Source organism: Centroberyx gerrardi, chromosome 9 (genome assembly GCF_048128805.1).
Source record: "Centroberyx gerrardi isolate f3 chromosome 9, fCenGer3.hap1.cur.20231027, whole genome shotgun sequence".
Taxonomy (NCBI): Eukaryota; Metazoa; Chordata; class Actinopteri; order Beryciformes; family Berycidae; genus Centroberyx; species Centroberyx gerrardi.
The window spans coordinates 10,677,896-10,705,505 of NC_136005.1; the positions used below are offsets into that span (position 1 = coordinate 10,677,896).

General features: G+C 43.2%; 1 protein-coding gene across 1 annotated transcript in view; it reads right to left on the minus strand.

Annotated features, from left to right (window-relative positions):
- The window catches only part of agbl4 (AGBL carboxypeptidase 4), a 250,051-nt gene that overhangs the window by 109,762 nt on the left and 112,679 nt on the right, over positions 1–27,610 (minus strand). The window contains exon 5 of the mRNA XM_071920501.2: positions 6,668–6,884. Within this exon, the coding sequence (XP_071776602.1) occupies positions 6,668–6,884 (217 nt within the window). The remainder of the gene's footprint in view (positions 1–6,667; positions 6,885–27,610) is intronic.

Genomic DNA, 27,610 nt, shown 5'->3' on the forward strand with positions numbered 1-27,610 from the left:
CCCACCTCCTCCCAACCCTCACCACCTCTCCCTCATTACCGCGTTCTCCATCGGCAGAGAGATGAGAGAGATACAGGGGTGGGGATGCGTAATAAAGCATCTAGTATCCTGGGGGAACCATTGGTTGGAGATAATATGCCATACAGCTCTATAACGCAAGGACATAGATCATAAACCATGCTTATCTTTTGCTCCTTCTGGACCGGCCTCCCCAGTCTACTGTCTGGGGCCAAAGGACAATCTCTGCTCAACCTGCTCTCAGATTCCAGCGCTAGACTACAGCAGGCGCCATGTCGGTACGAAGTGCGTTATACAATGAGGGTCGCTCACTAATGAAGTCAAATGAAAAGCAGCATAAAAACATAAATCGTTGCCAAGAAACCTGCGACGATACAACGATGACCTTTCTGTCTTTGAGGAGTTTTCTGAGAGCTCTTGCCGGTGAGGTGCTGTAGGCTGTGATTAACATATTATTAGGCGATAAAATCTCTAGTTCTTTATTCCAGGTAGCTATTACCTGCTGCCAGGCAACTGCTAAACTTACTGGGACCGACAGAAATTAATTTATGACACATGCAAAAACACGGGAGCAAAAAAAGGCAAAAAGGTTACAAAAGGACCCAAAAAGTTAGCAGAGAAAATGTACACAAAGAGAAACTGCATCAGAACTAATGTCAGAAGGTAAAAAAAAAAAAAAAAAAGTAGTGAAAATAAAATTTCCACACACTGACATAGCTGTATTCCTTGAGTTGCCTTGTCCTCCTTTCTCTTTCACTTTCCTTTTAAAAGAATGTTTACTTCTCTGTTTGATGTTTAGGCTACAGCTAATGCATTCATGAATAGTCTGCCGCAAAAGGAAAAAAAAAAACCCTGTTATCTAGAGCTGGTTTCCTCTCGGCTTGGGGAATAGCAGTTTACTTACTTGGGTGGTGCCGGCTCGCTTGACTGGTGAAGTGGCTGCGGCTATCTTGGATGAATGCTACAAAGCTACTAAAGAATCTGGGTTTTGAGGAATGTATAGCTAACATTTCTAATCGCCTACCCAGCACAATCTGTCTCATTTGAATGGCTTTGAGCAAAAAGGCAAAGTTAAATAAAAGTTGAGTGTACTCAGGGGATAGAGGACACCAGTAGAGGAATCCTCTGTAAAAGTGGATATGCTATTATATAGTACTGTAATGAATAATATTGACACCGTAGTGAATACATTATCTTCGGCTTCCAGATAATTGAACCTGCTTGTGTCTTACTAGTATCTCTGGACTTTCCTTCAACTATTGAAATACAAACTGGATCTTCACAGCTAATCTCATTCATTGGGTTTCACTGTGCGATGTCGGCTCATCCACATGATAATGAGTGTTGATTGGCTATTCAGGTGTTGGCCATTCAAGGAGGCAGTCAGTGGTTGGAGGGCTCTCTTCATTATAAACCAGTCACAGAGCCATTCACAGAATAGCCCCGGTGTCAAGAACTCAGCTTTGAGAGAAAGTTGGCATTCATGAGTAATTAAAAACGGTGCTTCATGACAATGGATGCTGTGACATTACTTGATGGCGATGTATGATGTGCAAAACCCTTGCTAAAGATATGTGAATGCTGTCAATGTCTCAATTCAACACAAAAGTGAAAATCCACTTCTTAGACAGAATTGTGCTATCCCTATGGCCTCATACAGCTCAATTACAGTTTGTACCAACACGCAGCTTGGCACAACAGTTAATTTCACACCCAAAATGCACCAAAACACTGCATACTTGTGTCAAAATCAAATAATTCTACCAAAACACCAGCACTAGTTTTCTCCAACAGCAACACTTTGTCACTCATAACACAATTACCTAAAAAACACTAACAACAGGTAGCATTACAGTAGATGTGTCATTTTATGGCAATCCTTGATGTAGTAAATAATTTTGTGCTCTCTAGTTTTTTGTGTATATACAGTATATTTTTTGTTGTTATTGTTAATTGTATAAGAAATGTGTACATTGTCTTATTTTACAGTAAACAAAGTTCCCATTACAACATACAGTAAGAATGGTACCTCTAGTATACTACAGGAACAAGTCATAGGAATGCAACAGGAAAACAGGAAAAGCTTCAAGCTGCTTTTTTTGCCATAAAGTAATTCAAAAATAAACTAGAGTAAATGAAAATTGCTGTAAGGAAAACAAAAGTCAATACTGTAATAGTTTGCTCAAAAAACAAAACAAAAAAACAAAACATACAAATCATGTTACAGTAATCCACCCGGTCTCCTGCGTTTGGCCACATGTTTTCGTCCACATCACACCTACAGTATAGGTGGTAATAAGATGGGACTGAGATGGGAATCACCTGTGGTTGGTCTCATTTACATAATTTCAATCAATAATTTTTCACTATTTGTCTCCATAACCATCTTTTTTTAGGATTTTGAATGTATTTTAATGGAATGGGATGGCAAATTGCTGTCCACTTGAATGTATGTTAGGTTTTGAACTTGTAAATTTAAGTTTTGAAAAGAGTATGTAAGCATTTGCAAAATGGGCTGTAGATACACATGGTTTTGCTGGTGGTTGATTTTGAGTGAGAAAAGAATTCTGAGAAAGAAAGAAAGCTGTGGTCATTGAATGTCTTTTGTGTTAAACCAATGCATTTTGTGTTAAAGCAAGGTAAGAGTCAGTCAGTTTGGTCCGCATAGACTTCTGTTGTGCTAACAGTGTGAAGAATTTTGAAAAAGTGAGTCTAGCATTGAGACATGCTTGTAGCCAATTGTAAAAAACTGTAATATTTATGAACATGAGATACCAGAGAACCAAGGCTCTAAGGGTTGGTGAAGTCAAAACTCCTGGTGAAATACTGATTGTGATGTTGAAATGCTGAACCATGCTGGAAGCCTTCTCCTTAACACTAGAGCAGCCAATGAAGGCTCATCTCATCCTCTTACATCCAGTAAAAATTTGTCTGGCCTATGGTGCATCTCCTATGATCTCTGTGTCTCCATCAGTTAGCCTAGCCCAGCTCCTCCAATGTGGCTGCTGACCTTCTCCTCTCTCCACGGCTGGAGTGGCTATTGATTGGATCTTGGCACACAGTGTACAAACAGAGATAAGGAGAGGGAGGCAGCCAGGCAGATATAGCTGCAGTGCCCACTCCACTCCACTCCCCTCCTCTTGCTCCAGACGGGAGAAAAAACTCTTCTTCTAGACTCCACTCCCACTGAGCGGACACCCTGACATGGTCCCTGAACACTGATAGCAGACAGGATTAGGTCTAAAATTCAATCGCAACAGCCTAAGTAATGTTAAGTCACTGCTGTTGACAGGGACCACTGCTTCACCTGAACACAGTGCAGGTGATCTATCGTAATCTTGCTTTGATTTCTGATTTCAAAAGAAATGTGACATATCTGCGCTGTGGTTATAAGATCAATGGTTTTGTTTGATGTGGATATGAAAACATATTCACAGCGTATAACAACGAGCGAGGAATCAGGCCTCTAAAGCAGCGTGCAGGCCGGGTCTCAGGCAGCCTTAAGGCTGGTCAGTGGCCTGTCCCCTCTCCCACCCTGAGGTCTCTCATTTACACATTCCCCCCATCTGGTGTACAGGCAGAGGCTGTGCTGTGTCAGGGGTGACTAATAGTGTCACCGCCCTGCCCTCCCCACAGGGCCAGCAGAGGAAAAACTCAAACTGCTGCCTCCGCAACTCCTAGACAGACCCTGCCTACCGATGAGAAAAAAGAAAAACGCTTTGTCAACTGGCGTGGCGGGCAAATCAGGCGCCTTCAATTCCAGAGGACCGGGCGTCACTTTGAGTACTGTACAGACATGAGGAAATAGTTTGAAAACAGGCAGCGGTAGGCCTTTTTTCCAAGAGGCTTGTTAGTATTGTAGAGGGTCAAACATGTGTTGTCTCTTCCTCTCTGTCTCCGTGGACATCCAACCCCTCAAGGGGGCAGAGAGAGAGAGCTTCACTCAGGCTCTGTCAGGACAGTCTACCAAAGGAAATGTTCAGACAGACAGAGACCAGAGGAGCGGATGCAGGGCCATGAACCCTGGAAGGAAGCATCCCAAAACCTTCTCCTCTGGGGAAAGACAGAAACTCTGCTGGTGTTTGTCTGTCTTTGTGTGTTCTACGTGTGTGTGTGTGTGTGTGTGTGTGTGTGTGTGTGCATATGTGTGTGTGTGTGTGTGTGTCTGTGTGTGCATACGTGTGTGTGTGTGTGTGTGGGTGTGTGATAAGGGCCTGTGAGCCCCCATAGACAGTGTGTTAGGTTGTGTTGCAGGATGGGAAATCACCACCAGCAAACAGCCAAATGCTGGTAAATATGGCTGTGGCTAATAATAGTAGTAATTTTATCAAATCTTCCAGCCATCATCTACCAACCTACCAACCATCATCTGGAGGTCACAACCTATTTTTACAATAGGTTTTAGAATAGCTTTTACAATAGGCTGGGGAGAAATCCACTCTTGCTGCAAAGTCTCACTTACAAAAGAAAATATGAATGTGAAGAGAGAAACCAGAGGCCGATCTGAAAATTATATCCAAATCTTCTTGGCTTGCCCTTTTAATTTCCCACAGAACTGTTACATCTCTCTCTCTCTCTCTCTCTCTCTCTCTCTCTCTCTCTCTCTCTCTCTCTCTCTCAATCCAATGCATTTCAATTAAATGGAATTCAATCCAATCCAGTGCAGTTTTTTTTCTACTGATTTCAACTGAATTCAATTCACTTTGCTTTAGTGAAGTTACATTAACTAAAATGTAATAATAAATGCCTGCTGTACAAAAAAATAAATACCTCTCCCTCTCTCATAATGATGAAGAGAGCTAGAGGTAAAAAAAAAAAAAAAAAAATGAGCCAACCTTTTTTATAGTATCTGAGCCTTCCAGCACAGGCTGGATGGCTGCGATTCTGTATGGAGGAATACATTACAGAAAACAAATTAGTCAGCAAGATAGAAGAATGCCAGCGCAAATGGCCCTGGCTCCTATTTCCATCCTTATGAGATACCCGTACCCATTAGAAGGTTAATGCTATTGTGGCGTCCCTGCAAAGACTCTGCCTCGGAAAGGGCAGCAATCCCTCTTTAAACTTTGATGCAGCCAGAAAGCTCTCCTCATCCCTTCTCTTCCCTTCCCCTCTGACCTGTGTGTGTGTGTGTGTGTGTGTATGTGTGTGTGCAGTTACATATGTGCATGAGACAGAGGGGGGAGAGGGTGAGAGCGAGAGAGAGAGGGAGCAGACAGAGAGAGAAAGAGATATGAGAGGGCGGGGCTGGGCTGTCTGCCACCCAGGCCCAGAGAACATAAAGAGAAAAATACGGCCATAAAACCTCTCTATGACTATGAATACTAATCCTGACTCTGAGAGCCAAGCCAACCTCTCTCCTCTCTCTGCTCCCCTCTGTCTAGCAATGAGGAACGCTGTGGCTGGAAACTCGAGCAAAAGATATTGTGCTGCACAGGCACAATTGTATAGCTCAGTATTTACACTATGTTGTACGCAACCCAGTAGATACAAGTGGAGAGGCAGGGCTAAGTAGTAGTGCTGGCGGGGCACATTCATCCTCAGCTTGTAGATCTTCAAACAATAGCTCCTTCTTTATTTTTCTATCCTGACATGTTAGCCATGCTGACTTTTACGTATTTGGTTGTCTCTGCTGTCAAAAGATCGTATAATGGTAAGAATTAACGACGTTGTAATTCTAAGTGTAAAAAGAGGCTGGTAGCATTGCTGAGAAATGAACTTACTGCCGTGCCAGCAGCCTGGATGGTCCAAACCTATCTGCAGTATATTGTGGTTTTGTGGTTAGATTTCCCACCACGCATAAAAAAAAGATGAACGACGTATCAAGTTTTCATTCTACTTTTCAAGATTTAAGTAATACAGAAGAGCCTGGTTGTAAAGTGGGAGCAGAATTAGAGCTACTCACTTCTGTGATGTTATTATTGTAATATGTCACCAGATCTTTTATTCATGGAGGCATTACTCTGAGATTATTTTTTTTTCCCCCCACCCATATCATCAGGCGTTTCAAGCCATATTCTCTAAATATCAGAGTCCTTTTGGTGTTTTATGGTCAGGTGCTCCTTATCAATACCTGTACTTTCATGGCGCCCCCCTTGCAGCAAGCGTTCCTTGACAAATGTTGGGAAAAAGGAAAGAAGAAAAAGTGGTAATCTCTCAAGCATTTCTAATGAGTTTTTCTCCTACAATTATTTGATAAGAGCAGACAGGACTGGAGGCAGTGTGTATGATCCACTAGCTCCTACTGCCGAGGTGAGAGCTGCGCTGATTACACACACAGGCATTTACAGGCACACACACACACACAAACGCACATGAATGTACACGCACACACACACACACACACACACAAACATACACACACACACACACACACAGACACCCACCCACAGGCTTACAGTTCCCTCATCTCTGGGTGCACCAGTCCTAATAATAACATGAGAGGCTGAAGTTATGACCGGCAGGCACACCTAAGTTACCAATCTGGGTCTCCTGAACACACACACACACACACACACACACTGGCCCCCACTCCACCACCCCCACAACCCTTCCACCCCTCATCCCCACCTCCACTCAACTTCTCCACTCACAGCCATAACCACTAAACCCTCCAACTGCCCACGTTCTTTCCCACCTCCCCACTCACCACGCTGAGTCCCAGCTGCTCCCTCTGCAGGTAGGGCAGGTTCCTGCGGTCCAGGCCGGCCAGGTAGTGCTGCAGCCTGGAGTAGGTGTAGGGGTAGCAGTAGGCGAACTGGTAGACGTCGTCCTCCCGGTCGAAGCAGAAGGCGAAGGACATGACGTAGTTGCGGCGGTGGTCGGGGCAGCGGTAGTAGTACACGTTCTTGGCTGGAAGCCTCTGCCTGCAACGGCGAAGGACAGGGAAATTAGAGAGGTGTATTAATTGATGAAGAAAGGGCATGAAGTCTGGAGGGTTTACTGCTGAAGATGTGAGGAACGCTGAGAGCGCAGGGATTTTGCAAGAGATGCGGGAAAAGATGTGCGATAAAGTGTATGGATTGACAAGAAAACAGAAATGCAGAAGAAGTTATAAGCCTCAGTGTTTTTTCTGTCTTCTCCCTGAGACGTTCTCAGAGGCTCTTAACTTGTGAGGGGTGGGAGTAAAAAAAAATAAAAATAAATGATAAAAATAGATGTGAAAATGCTTGTGAATTAAAAACAAGAGTGATAAATATGCATGTGAGTTGAAAAATTGAGTGATAAATGATTTGATAAACCCAAAGACAATTTGATTAAAGTAGAGGTGATTTGATAAAACAGAGCCCTTTTCATGACTCATCACCACATTCGATCATTCATCATTTGTGATATAAACAACAAAATTGCCATTTATTGTTTAAGGCGAGCTCTAGGGTGGACATAACAAAAATGAACTGATAAATTTAGAAGTGATGAAAATGAATGTGAACTGAAAAACAGTGCGATGAATATGCATGTGAATTAAAAACGAGTGATAAATATGCATGTGAGTTGAAAAATTGAGTGATAAATGATTTGATAAATTCAAAGACAATTTGATTAAATTACTGGTGATCTCAAATTTTCCTCTCATTCATCACTGCCGCTCAAAGTTGCCATAACATGTGCAGCCTCAAGGGCCAAATTTTTGTTGTGTACGCCGTGAGTTTAACGTGAGTAATTTTTGTTTCAGTTTCAATTCACATGCATCAAAATCCACACCCACTGAGTCAACAAGTCTGTTGTTGAGCGGACGTAACTACTTATGTTAATTGATAAACCGGCAGAAGTAACAAAAATTAGTCATGCCAAATGATAAACAACCATAATGGCAATCTTGTAGCGCAAGTGATGAATGAAAGGAAAATTTGAAATCACCAGTCATTTAATGTAACATGCAGTCATGTTATCAAATCACCTCACAATTTATCACATTCCTGTTTAATTCACGTTCATTTTCATCACCTCTGCACGTTTTGTTACTTCCAAACTTAATAACTGGTAAATGAGGAATGATAGAAAGTGGTGATACATGATGAAAATGTCTTTGTTCACCTCTATTTGAATCAAATTGTCTTTGGATTTATGAAATCACTTTACAATTTATCACTATTGTTTTCAATTCACAAGCATTTTCATCACATTTTTTATCCTTTCGTTTTTGTTACTTCTACCGCTCATATTACTGCAACTTGCGTTTTTGTGGAAAAGGTAAAATATTTTTGTTGGACTTTTACTGCTGGCAATAAAGCGCCAGTGAATTTCATTGAATCAAGCCTGTGTGATCCTTTGGCCTTGCATGGTCATGTAGTGTATAGTGTACACCACATGACAATTATACACAGCAAAATACTGCAGAGCAAATACTGCAGCAGGGTGTGTTTGTGTACTGTGTGTTGTATGTTGTGTACTGTGTGCTGTATGTTGTGTACTGTGTGTTGCATGTTGTTTGCTGTGTGTTGTATGTTGTGTACTGTGTGTTGCATGTTGTGCGCTGCGTGTTGTATGTTGTGTACTGTGTGTTGTATGTTGTATGCTGCGTGTTGTATGTTGTGTACTGTGTGCTGTATGTTGTGTACTGTGTGTTGCATGTTGTTTGCTGTGTGTTGTATGTTGTGTACTGTGTGTTGCATGTTGTGCGCTGCGTGTTGTATGTTGTGTACTGTGTGTTGTATGTTGTATGCTGCGTGTTGTATGTTGTGTACTGTGTGTTGTATGTTGTATGCTGTGTGTTGTATGTTGTGTACTGTGTGTTGTATGTTGCATGTTGTGTGCTGTATGTTGTGTACTGTGTGCTGTGTGTTGTATGTTGTGTATCGTGTGTTGCATGTTGCATGTTGTGTGCTGTATGTTGTGTACTGTGTGTTGTATGTTGTTTGCTGTGTGTTGTATGTTGCATGTTGTGTGCTGTATGTTGTGTACTGTGTGTTGCATGTTGCATGTTGTGTGTTGTATGTTGTGTACTGTGTGTTGTATGTTGTTTGCTGTGTGTTGTATGTTGCATGTTGTGTGCTGTATGTTGTGTACTGTGTGTTGTATGTTGTGTATTGTGTGTTGCATGTTGTATGTTGCATGTTGTGTGCTGTATGTTGTGTACTGTGTGCTGTGTGTTGTATGCTGTGTATCGTGTGTTGCATGTTGCATGTTGTGTGCTGTATGTTGTGTGCTGTGTGCTGTATGTTCTGTATTGTGTGTTGCATGTTGTATGTTGCGTGCTCTGCCGAGGCCTGGGTGAAACTGTCTGATCCACGGACCTCACAGACGATCGATGGGGAATGGGACACTGCTGCTGCCGTCCACAGAGCTTCTCTGCTTGCTCAACATGTTTTCTTATATTTCACACTGTGTCTCTGTCTGTCTTCCTCTCCCTCTCTTTCTCTGTCTTCTTCTTTCTATATACTGGTCCTTATTGAGAGAGAGAGAGAGGGGAGGCATGTGGAACACAAGCAAGTGACCGTATTTGCTCTCCCTCTCTTTCCTGTCTTTCTCCAAATCTCTTTTGTCCTGTCCTGTCACTCTCTGACTCTGAAGTTTAGAAGAAGAAGCAAGACCAAGCATGGGGAACAACATTGCTGCCATAGAGGCCTGTCTCTGGCAGCAACTCTGAGAGAGGAGGATAAAAGGAGGAAGAAGACGAGGAGGAAGATGAGTGATTGGTTGGTTTGGGGGGGGGATGAGAGTTGGGAGGAAGGTGGAATAAGGAGATAAGGCGAAGATGAGAGAGCAGAGTGATGGCAGATCGGGGCCTGATACGGAGATATGGGACGGGATGGGATGGCGGCTAGCAGTGTAGCGGCTGTGCAGGGCTGTGTGATGCCGGGGCTGGCTAGCGAGCTAGCGTCTCTGGCAACAGATCAGATGGAGATGCTATCGGGGCCGTGATAGGAACAGGGCCTGATAATCAACAAACAGGACAGACTGCACTGCACTAACTCTGATAGAGCACACACTTGCTCTGAACTCCTCTCTGACTCCCCGCTGAAAAGGGAGGACAGGAAAGAGACACATGAGACTTTTATGTGTTTGCTCAGACACCTAATACATCAGGTTAGGCTACTGACTTGCATAGAAATGTGTAGTGAACACTTGCACACATTTTCAAACACTTGGACAAGTCCCTGCAGGTACAAAGTAAAACAAAAAGCCAAATTACTCTTTCTTTCTCTGAGAGGGAAGGAAAGAGAGGGGAAGAAAGGAGAGAAAGGCAGGGCTGATTATTCCCTGGGAGGCGGAGAAAGGAGAAGGTGTTCGTTTGTGGCTGTCTCAGCAGAATACTAATGCGGCCGGTAGCTAGCTATTCCACACTCTGCCTGCCCACTGGAGCCAGCTAACCAGCCCTGCCTACCAGCCTGCAGAGCTGGACAAACACTCTGAGACACAGGGAGAAAGAAGGAGAAAGAAGAAGAAAAAAAAAGTGGTTAACCTTGGAAAAAACGAGAGCCAAATACTTGTATTTTTTTTCCCACTGGAACACTAACATTAAATATATTTCGAAGACATGTACTCGGTCACGGTTAGATGAAAAGATGGTTTGGAGCAGAGCACGCTGTGAATAAAACTGACCAGCAAGGACAAAACACACACACACACACACACACACACGCACACACACACACACACACACACACACACACACACACACACACACAGAGGAGAGGCTGGTACATTACTCTGGTGCCAGCCCTCCAAGGTGCAGGTTAATTAAAATAAGATGACACCTCACCTCTTTACATATTTCCCTGTTTGGCTCTACCCATCCATGCAATCCCACTTCTCTCTGCCTCTCTCTCTCTTCCTCTCTGCTGGGCAGTATGTGACCTTGCTGGAGACGGAGGGAGAGTCCTGGCTATTGATTTTAATTACTGCTGCTTGTCCCATCACTGCATTATAGTTATAGGGCAGAGAAAATAGCTGTGTGTCTTCATATGGAAAGGGACTGCCTGGAAGGCCCAGGGTGCAGGCTGAGGAGGGGGCTGCACCTGCTTTAGATACCACACACACACACACACACACAAATATACAAATGCACACAATTTTCAGCACATGCACACAGTCCCTTTGGTTTTTATCTGAGCGGTGGCTGCTCCTGCTCGGCAGTTGGCAATTTGTTTTATCTAAATGGTGCCTCCCTGTGCCTCTCCCCTGCCCGTCTCTTGACGTGGTACAGTGCCCTCGTTCCCCAACAGAATTATCGCTGCGTGGGACGAGAAAAAAAAACCCGGAGAAGCTTCCCCCAGATGATAACGCACTCACACATGGTTTTACAATTCAGCGATTACAGCGACACAGCAACACACACAAATAGGAATACGGAAAGACTCACACTCTGCGCTAAAACTACACCGCAAACCCCAACCTTATGTGAGTTACATCAAGGTCATTCCTCTGACAAGCGAGCTGTGGGACAAGTTAACTTCCAGAGTGCCTCATTGCAGCCTTAAAGACTACAGAGAAAGAAGCAGAGCAAAGGAGATGAAGACAGAGAGAGAGAGGGAGAGACAAAGAGAGACAGAGAGAGAAACAGACTGAAAAAGGAGAGAAAGGCAGAGAGACGCTGACATAAAGAGAGAGAGACAGACACAGAGAGACAGAGACAAAAAAAAACAGAGTAAAAGAGAGAGTGAAATAGGAGAGGGTTCCACAGAGCTAGCAGGCAGCCTTTAGCGAGGTGTCACTTTGCTTGCCTGGGCTTTTCCACTTCTGAACCGTTGGCAGCTACAAACCCCCGCTCTGATTTCGATGTCGTCGGCTTCTCTCTGAAGTCCCGAGATGAAGGCTTATAAATTGGTAGCTTTCATACGGGCGACATCTTGTCTATATTTCCAAATCAATCAAGCGTAGAGGACACGCCAATCACTGCTGCTCTGTGCACATTCACAGACAAAGGCAAAAACATACGGGACAAAACACACAAGGCCTGCACGTGTACACACATACACACACACACTCATCCACTCTCTTTTATTTCCTCTATCTCACTATTGGCTCTTGGAGCTTGTCAAATGTTCATCCTGTCAACTGTTAGGAAGGTTAAATGTCTTCCAATATGCCCGTACAGCTGTCAAGCTCCACAGATCCCCACCAGCTCATTTAAGGCAAATAGTTACTCAGTTCGGCAAACATTTCACATTGAATGACATATTTTTTTCTCCCTCTATGATACCATACCAATAATTGAAGAGCCAATATTTCTTGGCGTTCTAAAATGATGCCAGATGTTAGATAGGCTCATTGTTGTTAAAACATGGCCCAGCGTTCTTGTTTTGCATACTAAGTCAAGCAGAAAATAGCCTCCAAATCATCTGAGGAGAGTCAAGTGTGTGTGTATGCGTGTTTGTGTGTACAGTATGTGTGTGGTGTGTGTGTATGCGTGTTTGTGTGTGTGTTTAAACATACGGGCGTATATTTACTTGATGCATCCATCTATCTTTTTTTGGATGCAAATCAAGATGCAAGGATGCTTTCCTGTGACACTGTTACTAGGCAACCTGTGCTTGCTTTGTCATTTGGTGGGCCTGCCATATATTTGATGGTACAGTATATTAGAGTGTGACTCTGTGAGACTGTGTGCTTCGATTGAGACTAATTCAAAAGACTGGAGAAGAGAGAGCATCAGACATACAGTAGCTACAACTGGTCATAGATTCTGATTTGGCCTCTCAAGTGCTGCAGTGCTGGCAACACACTTAGTGTAACATTCATTAGTTGAACCACTTTAGTTTTCCATTTGCAGAGGTTAATCGTAACTTTTTGCAGTAGTGTGGGTGTGGGCATAAAGCAGAGCAGATGCGCATTATGACTGGGGCTGATGATGTGAAATAGCCGGGATTAATGCTACTGGTTGGATCTTCTGGCTAGCTGCAGCAAGGTTTTACAGGAACCAATAACACTTCTGAATTATAGTCTTCCCTGTAACGAGAGAGCTGAGAGCCGTACGCCTGTGGAGACAACAGGCCGTTAGCAGCCTTCTCAGGCCGCAAACAGCCCTCTGATGAGGCTGAAACACGACAGAATAAGACTCTCTCACCTGCTGGTAGCATCAAAACACCCAGGAGCTGTAATTCCATCAGATGGCCTTTTACACAGCATCCTGCTAAGAGGCATTGTGAGAAGGCGCTACATCTCCAGCCTCCAGTGTTTGCTCTAATATTCACATAGGTCTATTTGATTAAGTATGAATTAGCTCATTTGTTTGTCCCTAACATTGGCTAATCCCAGGGTTGGCAGCTTTTACACCTGGCTGAATTACAAGGGTGAGTTAGCCAAACAGGCCAACTCAATCAATACCAGATCACATCCATACTGCTTCACTTGGGTTGAGATTATGCAGCAGACTTAGCATTTAAAATTATTTCCATAAAAATCTGAAAGCAGCAATAAATCTTGGAGTCTCAACTGAATAACGCAGTCTTAGAGTCTATAGGAATAACCCAGAATTACAATCTGTTTGTTCTGCTAATACATCTAATAGGAAGGGAATGTGTGTGTGTGTGTGTGTGTTTTTGTCTGTGTGTTTATGTGTCTGTGTGAATCTCTGTGTGTGGGTCAATGTGTGTGAAAATCCATCTCTTTATGTACCTCATGTCACGCTCTCCCATATCTTCTTCCGCTAATAACTCTAATCTGCTCTCTACCTATTGCCCTCAACCTTTTTTTTTTTCCTTTTCCTGGCATTCTTCTCTCAAGTGATCATTCTATGGTAACAGGAATATAGTCAGAGCTCTGTGACTCTGACTCATGCACTTCGTACTTTGCTGTTGCACTCATTGTAAGTTGCACCTAAATGCCTGAAATGTAAATGTGTTTCTGTCTGTGTTTACTGGCCAGCGCCTCTGTCTCAAAGCCATAATATTTGCCACTCTAAATCTGATAGCTATGCAGGAGATGCACAGCACTCATATATTCACATGGAATGCTTTTATCGCCCCTGAGGTGGCATGCAGAGATGGAAATGGCGGAGGATTTACAGAGGCTGCTCTAACTCATGTGCTGTGAGATATGTGGCGACGTGCAACAAGCTTAAGAATACACAAGGAAGTGATGTGGATGCAAAAGTCTTATCATATATTTTTTTTCCTGATATTTGAATTTTGTTGTCATTTAGTTTCCAGTGCAGTTGAGGTTTTTCTTTGCCATCTTGATTCTTAGGCTTGTTTGTTTCTTGAGAAGAGATGTTTTTATTAGAAACATAGGGTGTTTTAATCGCACCTGCACAATCTGTTTTTCTGTTTTATCATATTTTTTTTTATATGTGCAGATAAATAAACTCTGCAACTCTGAACATCAGGTCTCTGTCCTCAGGTTCTAGTGTGTCATTTCACTAAAGGGAAACATGACTACTGACACTACTGAGTAGAGTGACAGTGCCGTGATCGGCCAGTAGAGGGCCAAACCTTTTAGTGAGCGGTGACCTGTTGAGAGAGGTAAAAGCAGTAGAGAATTCAGAGAGCCATGCATCATGAAAGTCAACTCAGAAACTACAGCGCACGACTGCTTTGTTCTGTGAAATGTGACTCCCTTCTTTTCAATAAACACACTGTAGAAACAGAGTTGAGTCTCTTGGGGGGGGGAAAGGCACTTGCTGAATAATGCAGCGTTATGTTAAGAGTGACAAAAAAACTAGACGGTTATCTATAAATCAAAGGCTGGATGGTATCTATAAATTGACAATAAAATAGGCCAAAAGATATATGATTTCATTTATTGTGGAAACCATACAGTGAATTCATGAAAATGACAAACCACGCCCGACTGGAAGAGTAAAATCCCTTCTCAAAGACCCTAAAAAACTGTAAGCTTTTCCGATTCAATTCTCAATTGCGATAAGAAAGGTCCAGTGAGTGTCAGACGGGTCTCTCTGTCTAGGCCGGGTCTAGCAGCAGCGAGCTCCCCTGCGTCTTGTGGGGCAGCAGGGCAATTAGCAGAGAGCAGATGATCACTGTGCCCTCGCCGCCCTGGCGCCACTGCTCCCCTATGGGGCAACAGGGCAGGTGCACATTAGTCTGGAATAATGGGGGGTAAGAACAACATACACACAAGCAAGCGTCAAACCAATCACCTACACACACACACACACACACACACACACTAAAATGATGATGTCAGCCCTAAACCCCTGGTGAGTGGTGGTGAGTAAGCGGGTGGGAGACAGAGGAGAGGGGGAGTGGGCTTGTGTGTGTGTGTGTGTGAGAAAGAGAGTGTGTATGCCTATAATTATGTGATGCAGCATTTCCCAGAGTGCAACATTATACTCCCATCACATTATCTGTATATGCGTATGTGTGTGCGTGCTCTAAGGTAGAGTGGACCAAAGAGACAGACTGGCGCCAGACTAACTCATAACAATAATGTGCCAAGAGACCAGACACACACAGACAGGCACACACACACACACACACACACACACACACCACTATTAAAGTATACGGTGTCCATATGTTTAGCACAGTAGGTTAGCTATCATAGGCATATCCATGTGACCATATTTGTAGGAGTAGACAGTCCAGTAGTAATGTGTTGTATGCTATAGCCGGGGGAATGACCAGGCCCCGATCCACACACTACAGCTACTGATTCAATTTAGCTGTCCTCTGATAGTATTAACCTAGCAGACACCCTATTTACTGCTTTCTGTCTCTACCCTCAATAGCATTCTTTATAACTCTACTCTGTTTGATTCGCTCTTTGTTTCTCTTTCTTTCTTTCTTTCTTTCTTTCTTTTTTTCTTCTAATATAGCTTACCTCAAGCATTTACATCCACCTAGATAATCTCATGAAAATGTATTCAAATGTGTCACGATGCCTTCTGGTAGAGTGATCCATCTATTACAATATCACGGTGCACATCTGCTAAACATGCCACAGAAAAGCTGCTATTGCATATTTTATATAATTTAGTGGTGGTGCGGCTGTGCTGTGCTAATCACACAGGATCTGCTGTCAGCAAACAGAGCCATCACTGTATATGAAATATATGAGTGGATGAGAGAATACCCTCTGATCTCACACAGCGTCTGACTCACACAATGAGTCACACAAGAGTGGGACAGGTGATCTGAGATCCAGCATCAGCATCACTGTATCCTCTGTGTGTGTGTGTGTGTGTGAAATAAGGTCATATACGATGATGAGATCATTCTCTCTCTCTCTCTCTCTCTCAGTGGAAGGCAATGCAACACACGACACACTCTGAAATCACTTTTTATTAAATTCCCCACATAGAGATGAGCTCACTTCATATAAAACATCACACTGACGCGATGAGTTGCTGTTGTGGAAATCAAACCAACAGCTAGAATAATGCAACAAGTAGGAAAATGGATAATAGATATTGAAGTTGCAAATCCAAGTCTAAACCTAAGTCACTCATTATGCAACCCACTTACTCTACTACTACTACAACTACTATATTTTTGTTGCTAGGCAACCTAGTCCTTGAACATTGTATCAGGATCTATTTAGGCCTTATTGTATTTCAAAAGCAAAGCTCCTAACTTATGTAGGGGTTACTTGATCCCAGGTGAGCTGGCCTAGCGATGAGGTAACTCTGATGTCGTGCTTACCGACAGCGCTAGTAGTGATGTCACACCACAAACAGGAAATGAGCTTGTAGAGTGACGAGCACAGAAAAGAAAAACATGTTGTCTCTGTCACGAGATCTGTTGAATGTTATCCATCCAAAATCTCTATCTGTCCCTCTCCTGTTTTCTCTTTCTCTTCCTTCCATCCTGGTTCTGCGGCCCTCTCTCCCTCTCCCTCTTCCCTTAGGGCGCTGCCGGCACTTGGCACAAAGCTGCCAGCCTGTCTGCCCACATTTCCCTTGGCACGAGGCTGGCAGCTGGAGGCCTGGCTGCCCTGTCTCTTCCATACTCCCCAGTATATCACACACACACACACACACATGAACACACACACACACTCCCAGTTCACAGCTTGCAGCCAGACTGGTGTCGCCATGTGCGGGTGTGCCAGGGGTAGGGGCACCCTGAGGAGGGCAGGGCTGGAGGGGGAGGAGGGAGGCGAAGGAAGGCGGTGGGAAGGGTGGATGGGCACTCGGGCTCTCAGACAGCCAGATGCTGCCAATTAACTTCCCTGGCCGCCTGGGCTGGTGGGGGGGGAGTCAGGCACCTGTACCCCCTACCACCACCACCCCCCCCCCAACACACACACACACACACCTCATACACACACACAGACGTATTTTCTGGTGGCTAATGGCAGCAGCGGCGGCGCCATTGTGTGTGGCTGGTGGGGGAGGTGATGTCTCAGGGCCACATGTCACCTCAGAGCATTGGGAGAGACACAGCTCAATTACACACACGCACGCACACACGCACACACACACACACACAAAACCCTATATTACCCTCACTGCTGCTCTCTAATCTGATCTTTGCCCAAATCTTCTCTTCTCTTCTCTTCTCTTCTCTATCTATCTTCCCATGAAGTGAGCAGGTGAACGCCCAGGTCGATGTATGTATTCACACGTGTTTGCAAACACACAGACAGCTGTGCAAGAGCGACCACAACCTGCTCCGTGTGAATATGACCCCTGGATCACAGTCTTTTTCGCTCTCTCTCTCTCTCTCTGTCTCACACTCACTCGCCGTGTGTGTGTGTGTGTGTGTGTGTGTGTGTGTGTGTGTGTGTGTGTGTGTGTGTATGTTTGTGCGTGTGCGTGCTGTCAGGCTGTGTTGGTGATTATGCTGGACAGAAGGAATTACAGGCTATTACAGAGGAGAGCCTGTGGCTGCGGCAGCCAAAGCTGTACTGCCCTTAAAGGCTTACGGCTCTCAAAAAGCGAGCCTATTATCCTCACCACAGCACACAACTGCCTAATGTCAAAGATATATAGACAGAAAACATGCAGAAAAAATCTTCAAGTATTTTGTAGTTTCACACAAAACAAAATAGTAACCATTTAAAAAAAAAAAAAAAAATGACACCCAGGAGTGAAAATTTATGCTAGCATGGACAAATTCTTACCAGTATAGATAGTGTAATATTTAACAAGGCAGATCATGCTTAAAATTATGTACATGCATTAAATAAAAAGTTTGTGTTCTTTTGTATATTTGAGATTTTTCAGATTTTACTATTACTACCTCAGTATAAGAAACGTAATGTTCAAGTTTAACAAGGGAAATATTGTCGTTTTTATATTTTTCTTATATACTTTATATTAAAATTATATACATTATGCTATATTACAATTACATACATTATGCTACTATTATATAAGCAGGCGGAACACCACATTGTGAGTTTATCTGTACATAGCCAGTCCCTACCGGTCTTCCAGCTCTCCATAAACACAAATCATTTTTGGATTATGGTAACGATAACGGTTCATTTCCAGAGGCGGTGGTGGTACACAAAAATCAATACATTTTGTTTTTGGATGAGGTTCGTTTGTGCTGCTACTGTTGGTGTTGTTTACGTTAGCTAGCTACTTCTGACAAAGAGCTGCCTGCCTGTCTGTAATGCCGTCGCCTCAGCTTTGAGTGTTGTCGCTATGGTAACAGTGGAGAGTTCCGATAGGCCTGCTGACGAGCCCTGGGACTTTAAGGTAGAACCAAAAAAAAAAAAGGGCTACAGGTAACTGACTGGTATCTGACTGAGTACTGAATTTCTATTTCACCTTAACTAAATGTTAGATTGATGCATGACAAAATCACTACTTGCATTTAAGTAATTTAAATAAAGCAAAGTATGGGTACAAAGTAGCTCAAAAGATCAAAAGAGATATTTTTGAATGAATAAATGTCTAACATCAAAATGCCTGCAAAGCAATGTCAAACAGGCTTGTCAAACATTAAAAAAAGCCTTGTTGCCTAAGGCCGAGATCAGCTTCTCCGGTAACATTTCTGCTCAAATAGCTCATTCACTAGTATTCATTATCAGGCATGACTACACACATAAACAACGACAACTCAAGATGCACAACAGAGAGGGGAAAAAGGCTCAAACTGAGAGTCCAGCTCCTCTCGAGGAGATGATTAATGCTGTCAAAAGTCTGTCGTGAGGTGTCTAGCCTAGTGTGAGATATTTGTCAATATGAGGTCCACAGTCTGACAAAAGATAAATATTCTGTTCATTGAAAGTACTTTCTGCAAGCTTGTGAAAGCGTTTGGTCTCAAACAAAGTGCAACTTTGCATTCTTCACCAAGGCAAATCGTTGGTTCAGTTAGGCCTACATTAGCAGAGTTACCAAGCCGTGAATTAAAAAACGACAATGGCCTCATCATTCTTACTCACACATGCATGCGCGCGCACACACACACACACACACACACACAGGGGCCTGTCCATCAGATGAGCCTGGTCCCTCCCGGTTCTGAGTGACAGATGACTTGTCACAGAGCTAAACGGGAGAATCTTTTACTGCAGATTGAAAGAGGGGGAAAAAGAGAGAGGGGGAATAGAAAAAAAAGAGAGAAATTGCTCCATTACACCAGAGAGGTAAATCATTCAGTGTGCTGGAGATCACAGAATGGCATTTACATTTACACACATCTTCACACTGGCACATGTATGAACATGATTCACCCTCTCGCTCTCTGTCTCATCCTCTGCTTTCTCTCTTGCTCATGCGCTCGCACACACACACACACACACACACACACACACACACACACACACAGATCATCAGAATCCAGCCATGAGAAAAGCTGAGAGGCTGGATCAATGTTGGGCTCTGGTGATTAGCCTTAATTGAGGAAAAAGAGCTATGGGAACAAAGAAACATTATGACCTTTTCCCTGTCTGCACACCATGTGCTAATAAGACACATTCACATAATATTATACTGACCGGAATCTACTAACTACATCAACAGCACATTCTCATAGGAACAATATGCAAATGGATGGCACAGAGAGCAAAACAAACCCCATAGATAATGGACTATCCTTGCCCTGGTTTTGTGTGTGAATGGCAATTTTCACTCTCCTGTCGAGTGTACGCTGATTATTCTATCAGACAAAAAGAGGTCCGTGTGCGATGAAAAGATTGGCAGCGCTTAGCATCCTGGTGCTGTGGAATGGCCTGTTTTTCTCTCTCTCTCTCTCTCCAGCTCTCGTTTTTCTCTCTGTTTCTTGGTCCTCTCTGTCTCTCTGTCTCCCTCTCTCTCTCTCTCTGTGTGTGTCAGTTTCTGGCTGAGTCAAATACCACTTGTCAGGAGAGTGCTGTTTGGACTGACATGAGATAAGGACAGACCAACTACACGGTTATATGTTATTCCTCACTGCTGTTGGACTGGGGAATAAGATTGCGATGTACTAGTAATGCATCGGCCGGAGGCAATAATAACATTATAGCGAGGCCTATATAGTGGAGTGAGCTGCATCAGACATCAAGAGGGTGGATAGTTACATATGTTTCGGGTATGCAACCATATGTATGTAACTATGTACAATATGGAACTGAATGTTCAGTTCTGGTCAAAGTTATTGGCACCCTTGCATTTTATGTAGATAATTTACATTATCTTCTGAAATGGAAATTGGAAAGTGAATCAACTCTTCACAATCTTCACATGTTCATCTGATTTACGACAGCACATGATCAAACAATGAGGATAAAAAAATAAAACAAAACAAAAAAACTTTCATGGCTTCACACTTGAAAAGTGCTATGGCACAATTATTATTATTAAACAATTAAAATCAATTTGGTTGAAGGAAACAGATTTACATTTTCAGTGTAATTCAACTCACCTGTGACCGTTTGCAGGTGCCCACATGGTATCAGTTAAATAATGAGACAATTAAAAGTGAGAAAACAGTCTGTTCTGCCCGTTCTGCCCCCAGCTGTGACAGTTGTGAAGACAAAAGAGCTGACTGAAGATGTCAGAAAAACTATAATCACCAACTATTATCACCAAATATACTGTAACAATTTCACAAGGAAATAAGGCTATCTCCAGAGACCTTTGCATTCCTGGTTCCACAGTTTGCAATATTATCAAGTTTTCTGCTCATGGTCCTCTTAGGAATCTCCCAGGAATTGGTGATAAGAGGAAAACTGAACTCAGATGTCTTCAAAGCTTGGTGCAAGGCATTGGAAAAACACCTTACATGACATCCAAAGATCCAAAGAGAAACACGATCTTTCCTCACTCTCACAGTGAGCCAGTTACAGCGGATAACTGCCTCGATTTTAAATGACGACTCCCACCCTTTGCACAGTGAATTTCAGCTTCTTCCTTCTGGACGAAGGTTTATAGTCCCAAAGTGCAGAACAAAGCGGTATAAAAATAGCTTTGTTCCAGCAGCCATCACTCAGATGAACAAGTCGTATAGCAACATTGCACAGATGATATAGAAGCAACGTTTATTTATTTATTTAGTTTATCTTTTAGTTTTAGTGGTTTAGTGATGATTGGAACTTTGAGTACTTTTATTATGTTTGTCTACTGTCTGTGTTGTTTCTAAAATGTGTGTCAAGATGGATGACTCTCTGCTGCAAACCAAATCTACCTACGGGTACAAATAAAGTAACCTGAACCTGAACCTGAACCTGAACCTGAACCTCACGTAGTCAAACCTAAATCATTCTGGGAAAATGTTCTGTGGATTGATTCAATCAAATTAGAGTTCTTTAGCAATGCAGATCAGCTTTTAAAGAAAATAAAAACTTCCCTACCCTACACTCAAATATAGTGGAGGATCAATAATGCTGTGGGCCTGCTGTGCTGCAGAAGGGCATCATGAAATTACCAAGGCCTTTTGGAACGAAATGTCTCAAAAGCCATGGGTCCTTCAGCAGGACAATGACCCAAAGCACACAAAATGTACAGCATCCAGGAATAGTTCAAGGGGAAACATTGGACTGTACTGCAGCGGCCTGCGATGAGTCCAGATCTCAATCCCTTTGAGAACCTATAGCGAGAAACCTGAAATCTGCAGTGGGTCAAAGAAAGTCCTTTAAGCACTGAAGAACTGGAGCGGGTTTCAAAGAGTGGGAGAAACTGCCAGCAGAAAGGTGCAGTTGTTGGTGATTACAAGAAACGTTTGGAAGCTGTTATCATTTCCAAAGGCTGTGCACCTAAGTATTAGAGAAGGGTGGCAATATTGTTGTCAAGGCCATTTTTTTTCTATTTGCTCCATGAAAACCCTAAATTTAAGTTTAAGCAAATATTTATCATCCTGTATATATAAAAAAGAGAGAGAGGAGTGGTGGTAGCAGAGGAGTAAAACAGAAAGAGAGGAAGACAGAGAAAAATAAAGCATTGTTTTTTTGTTTTGTTTTTCAAAATGCTGACCACCTACCTTTCATTTCCTTTTCAGGGCAAAAGAGCAAACATCCCTCAAAACAACAACTGTAGCAACAAGTACAGCATCCTCTTTATCAAAGATCAAGCCATGTTATTTATGGTATGGCCAAGTTGGAGGATTGATAAAAACATTACTTCATCACACATGTCTGGAGAGGGAACGGCTGTAAGTATTATTACAAGGAGCTGCTCAAAATGTAAAAAACGTGGGAACGGCACGTTCTGCAGCAAATGATGCTGTCAACTGATAAACCAAGGTGGCCATAGATGAGTTTGAACCACTGAAATTACCTTAAAAATTGTAAAAAAAAAAAAAAAAAAAGTTACACTATTTATTAGTAGACTAGCTACCTGATATTTCTCAAAGACGTTGACATTTGTGAATGTTGACATCTGTGAATGTCAGATTTTCTGTGCCAAGCTAGTAGACTCGCAATCGCTATTCTTATCCCATACAGACAACGCCTTCCGCATAAATGCAAAAAATCGTGGGCAACCGTTGACCTCTCCTCTCCTTTGCTGCTTCTACTGAGGTGGAGGAAAATCAACCTAGGAGCCCAGAACACAGACGGACAGTCAGAATTATGGAAACAGAGATAGAGGCAGACAGACAGTCAGAGTGTCAGAGAGAGCAACAGAGAAAACATACAGACAGACACACTAAATGACTGACAGGCTGAGTATAGATCAGTTGCACTATTAGCTGTGAGGGCATTCCTCACACGTACACACACACACAAACACACCATCTTTACCAATACAATGCTGCTCTGAAATATGTACAGATTTCCTACGCCGAGGCCTATTTGGGCCAGGAAATAAAACCAGTTGGAGTTTAACCACAACATTAGGTCAAGGTTCAGGGAATCTCATTACAATACAGAACCTAGTGGAGGTGCTGGCTTATTAAAAAAAGCACAAGGGCAGAGGCTGATCCGATACTCTGTGAAGATGAGATTTCCCAGAAATTGATTCCTGCTTTAATCAGATGGGTGCCTCTGAGGCATGGACAGGGTTAATGTGAATATCCCCCCCCCCCCCCCCATCCAACCACCACCACAACACACACACACACACACACACACACACACACACACCAAATACACTAGCTTTAAAGGTGCATTTGCTCTACTCGCCTCTCGTTTCGTTCTCTCACTCACTCACTGAATTGAACACACACACACATACACAGACAAAGCACACTCACTTGCATGTGCTCTACACACACCTCTGTTTTTTCTCTCTCTCACTCACTCACTTGCTCTCTCTCTCTCACACACACACACACATACACACACACAAAGCGATTATCACCAACGGTACGGCTGCTTGTAGCTGCTCCCATAGGGAAACTAGCTGTACAGCTTCTCCACCCTCATTTTTCATTGTCTGCTTATGATGGCCCACGTGTGCACACTGACTTTCATTTAACCCCCCGCAACACACACACACACACACACACACTTGCATGTATGATACCAACCCCTTCTCTCTCTCTCTCTCTCTCTCTCTCTCTCTCTCTCTCTCTCTCACACACACACACACACACACACACAAACAGCTTCTCCCTGCGCTCCTGTATTTCGTTGCATAGACTAAATGGAAGCTGTATAGGCGTGTCCCCCACAGGCTGCAGCCACACAGTGAGGCTAGTGTGACTTTTTACTGCCACTGCTGTTTCCACAGTCCGTCATGACTGCAGAAGGGAAGAGAAGGGAAGAGAGCGAAGGTATTATAACATCCAGGGCTGGGGTCAATTCAGCCAAGTCAACATATAAAAATACTTCATATTCAAATGACAATTCACATGATAATAATAGAGCATTCACTCCCTTTTTTTGTGATACTACTTGAAGGTGAAATAATTTTTTTCACTTACAGTGCAGGATCAGCACCCATGCAGCTGGTAGGGATTCAGTGACTTGCTCAAGGACACTTCAGAAAGACAGATGCTTGGCGGCACGGGGGTTTGAACCTCGGCCCTCCAGCTGGAGGACGGTCTCCCTCCTCACTGCACTGCTGCCCCAAACATCTACATCAGTTTATATCAGTATACACTGGGTATAAGAAAACAAAACATTTTTAATTTAAAGCTACAATATGCAACTTTTTGCCTTGAGACAGGAAGTGTATTGCTAGTCCCGCCCTCCTTCCCCTCAGTGGGTCAAGTTCCCGCCCCAGCACTTGTCACTCATCTTGATGAGCTGTCTGCCTTGAAACAGCATCCAGCCTGAGGCTGAGGAAACCGGCTTCTGTAAAGCCACCGCAGGCTTTGAAGAAGCAAATGATAAACAGGCAAAACAAATTTTTCAGGCTATCTGAAAAAACAAAACAAAAGCAAAACAAAACAAGCAATGCTGATGCTGACTGTGTTTCTGTCTTGTCGGCCACACGCTTAGCTTCACTGCTCTTTTGTTTCTTACTGCTTTTTGCTGTTGTTGCTGTTATGAATTATCTGTGCTTGATAGCCACAGCCCAGCTGGTCTAACTTACAGGAGGTTCACCGTTGGGACAAGGCCTCTGCCAGTTTTGGGCAGAATGCTCTTCCCCTTCTGCTTCCTGTGTGCTGCTGTTTTCATCCCTTTCTCCTACGCTGTGGAGAAAGGTCTGGCCAAGTGAGACTGTAATGCGCCCACAGCAAAAGATGTAGTGTATGCTCAAAAAACGTGCCGAACATCACAGAAAAGACAATTTCTGGCAAACGATTGAGGCAGCTAACACACGGTCATAGACAGACACAGACTGATAATGTATAATAGAAAGCTATTCATTTATTGTTATTTTGATGTAAAAAAAAATAAAAAGTTGTATATTGTACCTTTATACGGAGCCACTCTGGGGTCATATGGTAGAAAAAAAAACTTGATGTGTAAATCCATGTGAACGGATTGTGAAACGAAATCCGTTCACACAGATCTACACATCGAGTTTTTTTTTCTACCATGTGACCCCAGAGGGGCTCCGCACCTTTACAAATTGTAGAGAAAGTCCACTTCCTGAAATGATGTAACTGGAAGTAAACTGAACCCATATCCGATCACAAGGCCAAGGACAAGGCAATATGTGGCAAATATTTTGGAGTAATAAAGCTACCATGGCAATTGCTTTGTAAACAGAGAAATAGACTAGAGCAGTGGTTGCCCTCGCGGGTTGCAAGACGATCTCAGGGGAGTCACAAGATGATTTATGGAATATGATTTTCAACATACAATTTTACTATAATCTTTTGCATCTTTGTGAAAAATACTCCTTTCCTTGTGAAATCATGAATATTTGAAGCCCCTAGTCTTATTCCAGTAATTAATCAAGCAAAATGAAAAGGAAAAACAAAATCATAATTCAGTGTCAAAGTTCACTATTTTGTGCCTGCAGCAAAGTGTGTAGTTATACCACAACCGCTCTCCTGCCCTTTCTGTGTCATCATGAAGGGAGTGTGTTAACATGTACTGGTGCGTTTGTATGCGTGTGTGTGTAGAGATTGATGCCTTCCAGGGCAGTGGCGTGATTGAAACACCTCCTCACCATAAAGCTGTCGTGTGCGTGATGGAGTCGCAGGGTCGTTTTATGCATCACACCTGTCCCCCTTCCTCCCCGTGCTGACACCCAATCAAATAGGAAAATGGGCATATTTGTTTCCCTGGCCTTGAGAGGGCCACTGAGGGGGGATGGAGGGAGGCAGGGAGGGAGAGAGAGAGAGAGAGAGAGAGAGAGAGAGGTCAGAAGACCCGAGAAAGGGAAATGCAGAGCAGAGATGGTGGATTATTCTGCTGTCAGAGATGGTAAATAGAACAAACCATACTCTTTTTTTGTCTGTTTACCTAGCTATCTTATCGCATTTGCCTCTCTCTCTCTCTCTCTCTCTCTCTCTCTCTCTCTCTCTCTCTCTCTCATACATTCACACACACACACACACACACACACAAACTTTTGTCAAAACACCCACATAGCCTGCTAGAGGCAGTAACAAAACATAAAGAATATAAGTTTCCTATCATCCTTACTTCTACATTTCTCAACAAATTCAATGGTACCAATCATATCTAGCCTCTATACATTTGCTTCCCTCTAAACCTGCATCAGTAGCCAAAGTCACTTCCTCAATATCACTCTTATCGATTTTAAGAATTGTATAAGAAATACCTTCAACGCGGTGTTGATTTGCTCGGCTGTTTGTTTGAGCAGGAAGGTTTACAGAGGGTTTACAGAGAAGATTACAGTTGGATTAGTCTCTGATTCACATGTCTGAGAATGACATTCTAGGTGGAATATATCCCAAGGACAACGTACTGTGGATGAGGGATTTGGGATTTTTGCATTCAATACTGAAAGTGATATTTGGGAAGAAAAAATACTGATCACTATATCTACATCTGAACAAACATTTTTGTTCATATGAATTAATATCACAATACATTCTCATGATTTATCATAACCTACGAGCATCTTGGATATGAGGTGATACCATTATGAAGACACAACAAAACCTCAAGCACAAAGGCATTAAGCAATAAGTCCAACTTGGCGCACAAGGCCCCACTTTTGGCAGCGTATATATTCACCACCAGTACTCTCTGTTCTTTTCCTCAGTACTCCAGAGGCAGAGAGCGTTGACTTGACAGGAGTTTTCTTTGACTTGACAACAATCCGTTCAGGCTTGAAACATCACATTGAACAGTGGAAATGGAAGCAAAGTGCGCACATTCCTTTTTTTCTAGCGAGGGAGTGGACACCTCTGCTGGAGAGATCTGGACCTTCGTTCAGTGCTGGATCTCACATTTCCATCCTCCTCACAGACCAATGCACTGCGATATTCCCAGCATTAAGACCTCCTCGCTCCTACTGACTCACTGTACAACGGACCAAACCTGAGTGTTAAGAGGCTTTTGGGAAACCAGCCCCAGTCCTAAAAATAGCCCAGAAAGGACCCGAAAATAATGACCCTGGCTGGCTGCCGTAGTGTCTAAGTCTGGCAAGACAAACGACATCCATTCCCGCTCGGCGCCTTTAATCAGCTTGTGATAATTAACGCCACACTCCATTGGCCAAACAAATATCTTTGTCAAGGTGCTCGTTGCTGTACAAGTCCTTCCCCTGTTCTCAAAGACAAGATAACAAGCAGCCTTTAATTGCCCTCATTGCTGTAGTAGTAGTGTTATAGACTTTACCCTGTTGGGGACTCGAGTCACCCTGTGTTTCCCTCCCTGCTTCCTCCCTCATTCCCTCCTTCCCAACGAGTACATAAAATATTTCATCGTGCCGGGCCGGCGCACAGTGGTAGTGGCATCGGACTTTAATAAAGTGAACGACCTTGCGGGATTGCAGAGGGGATAGATT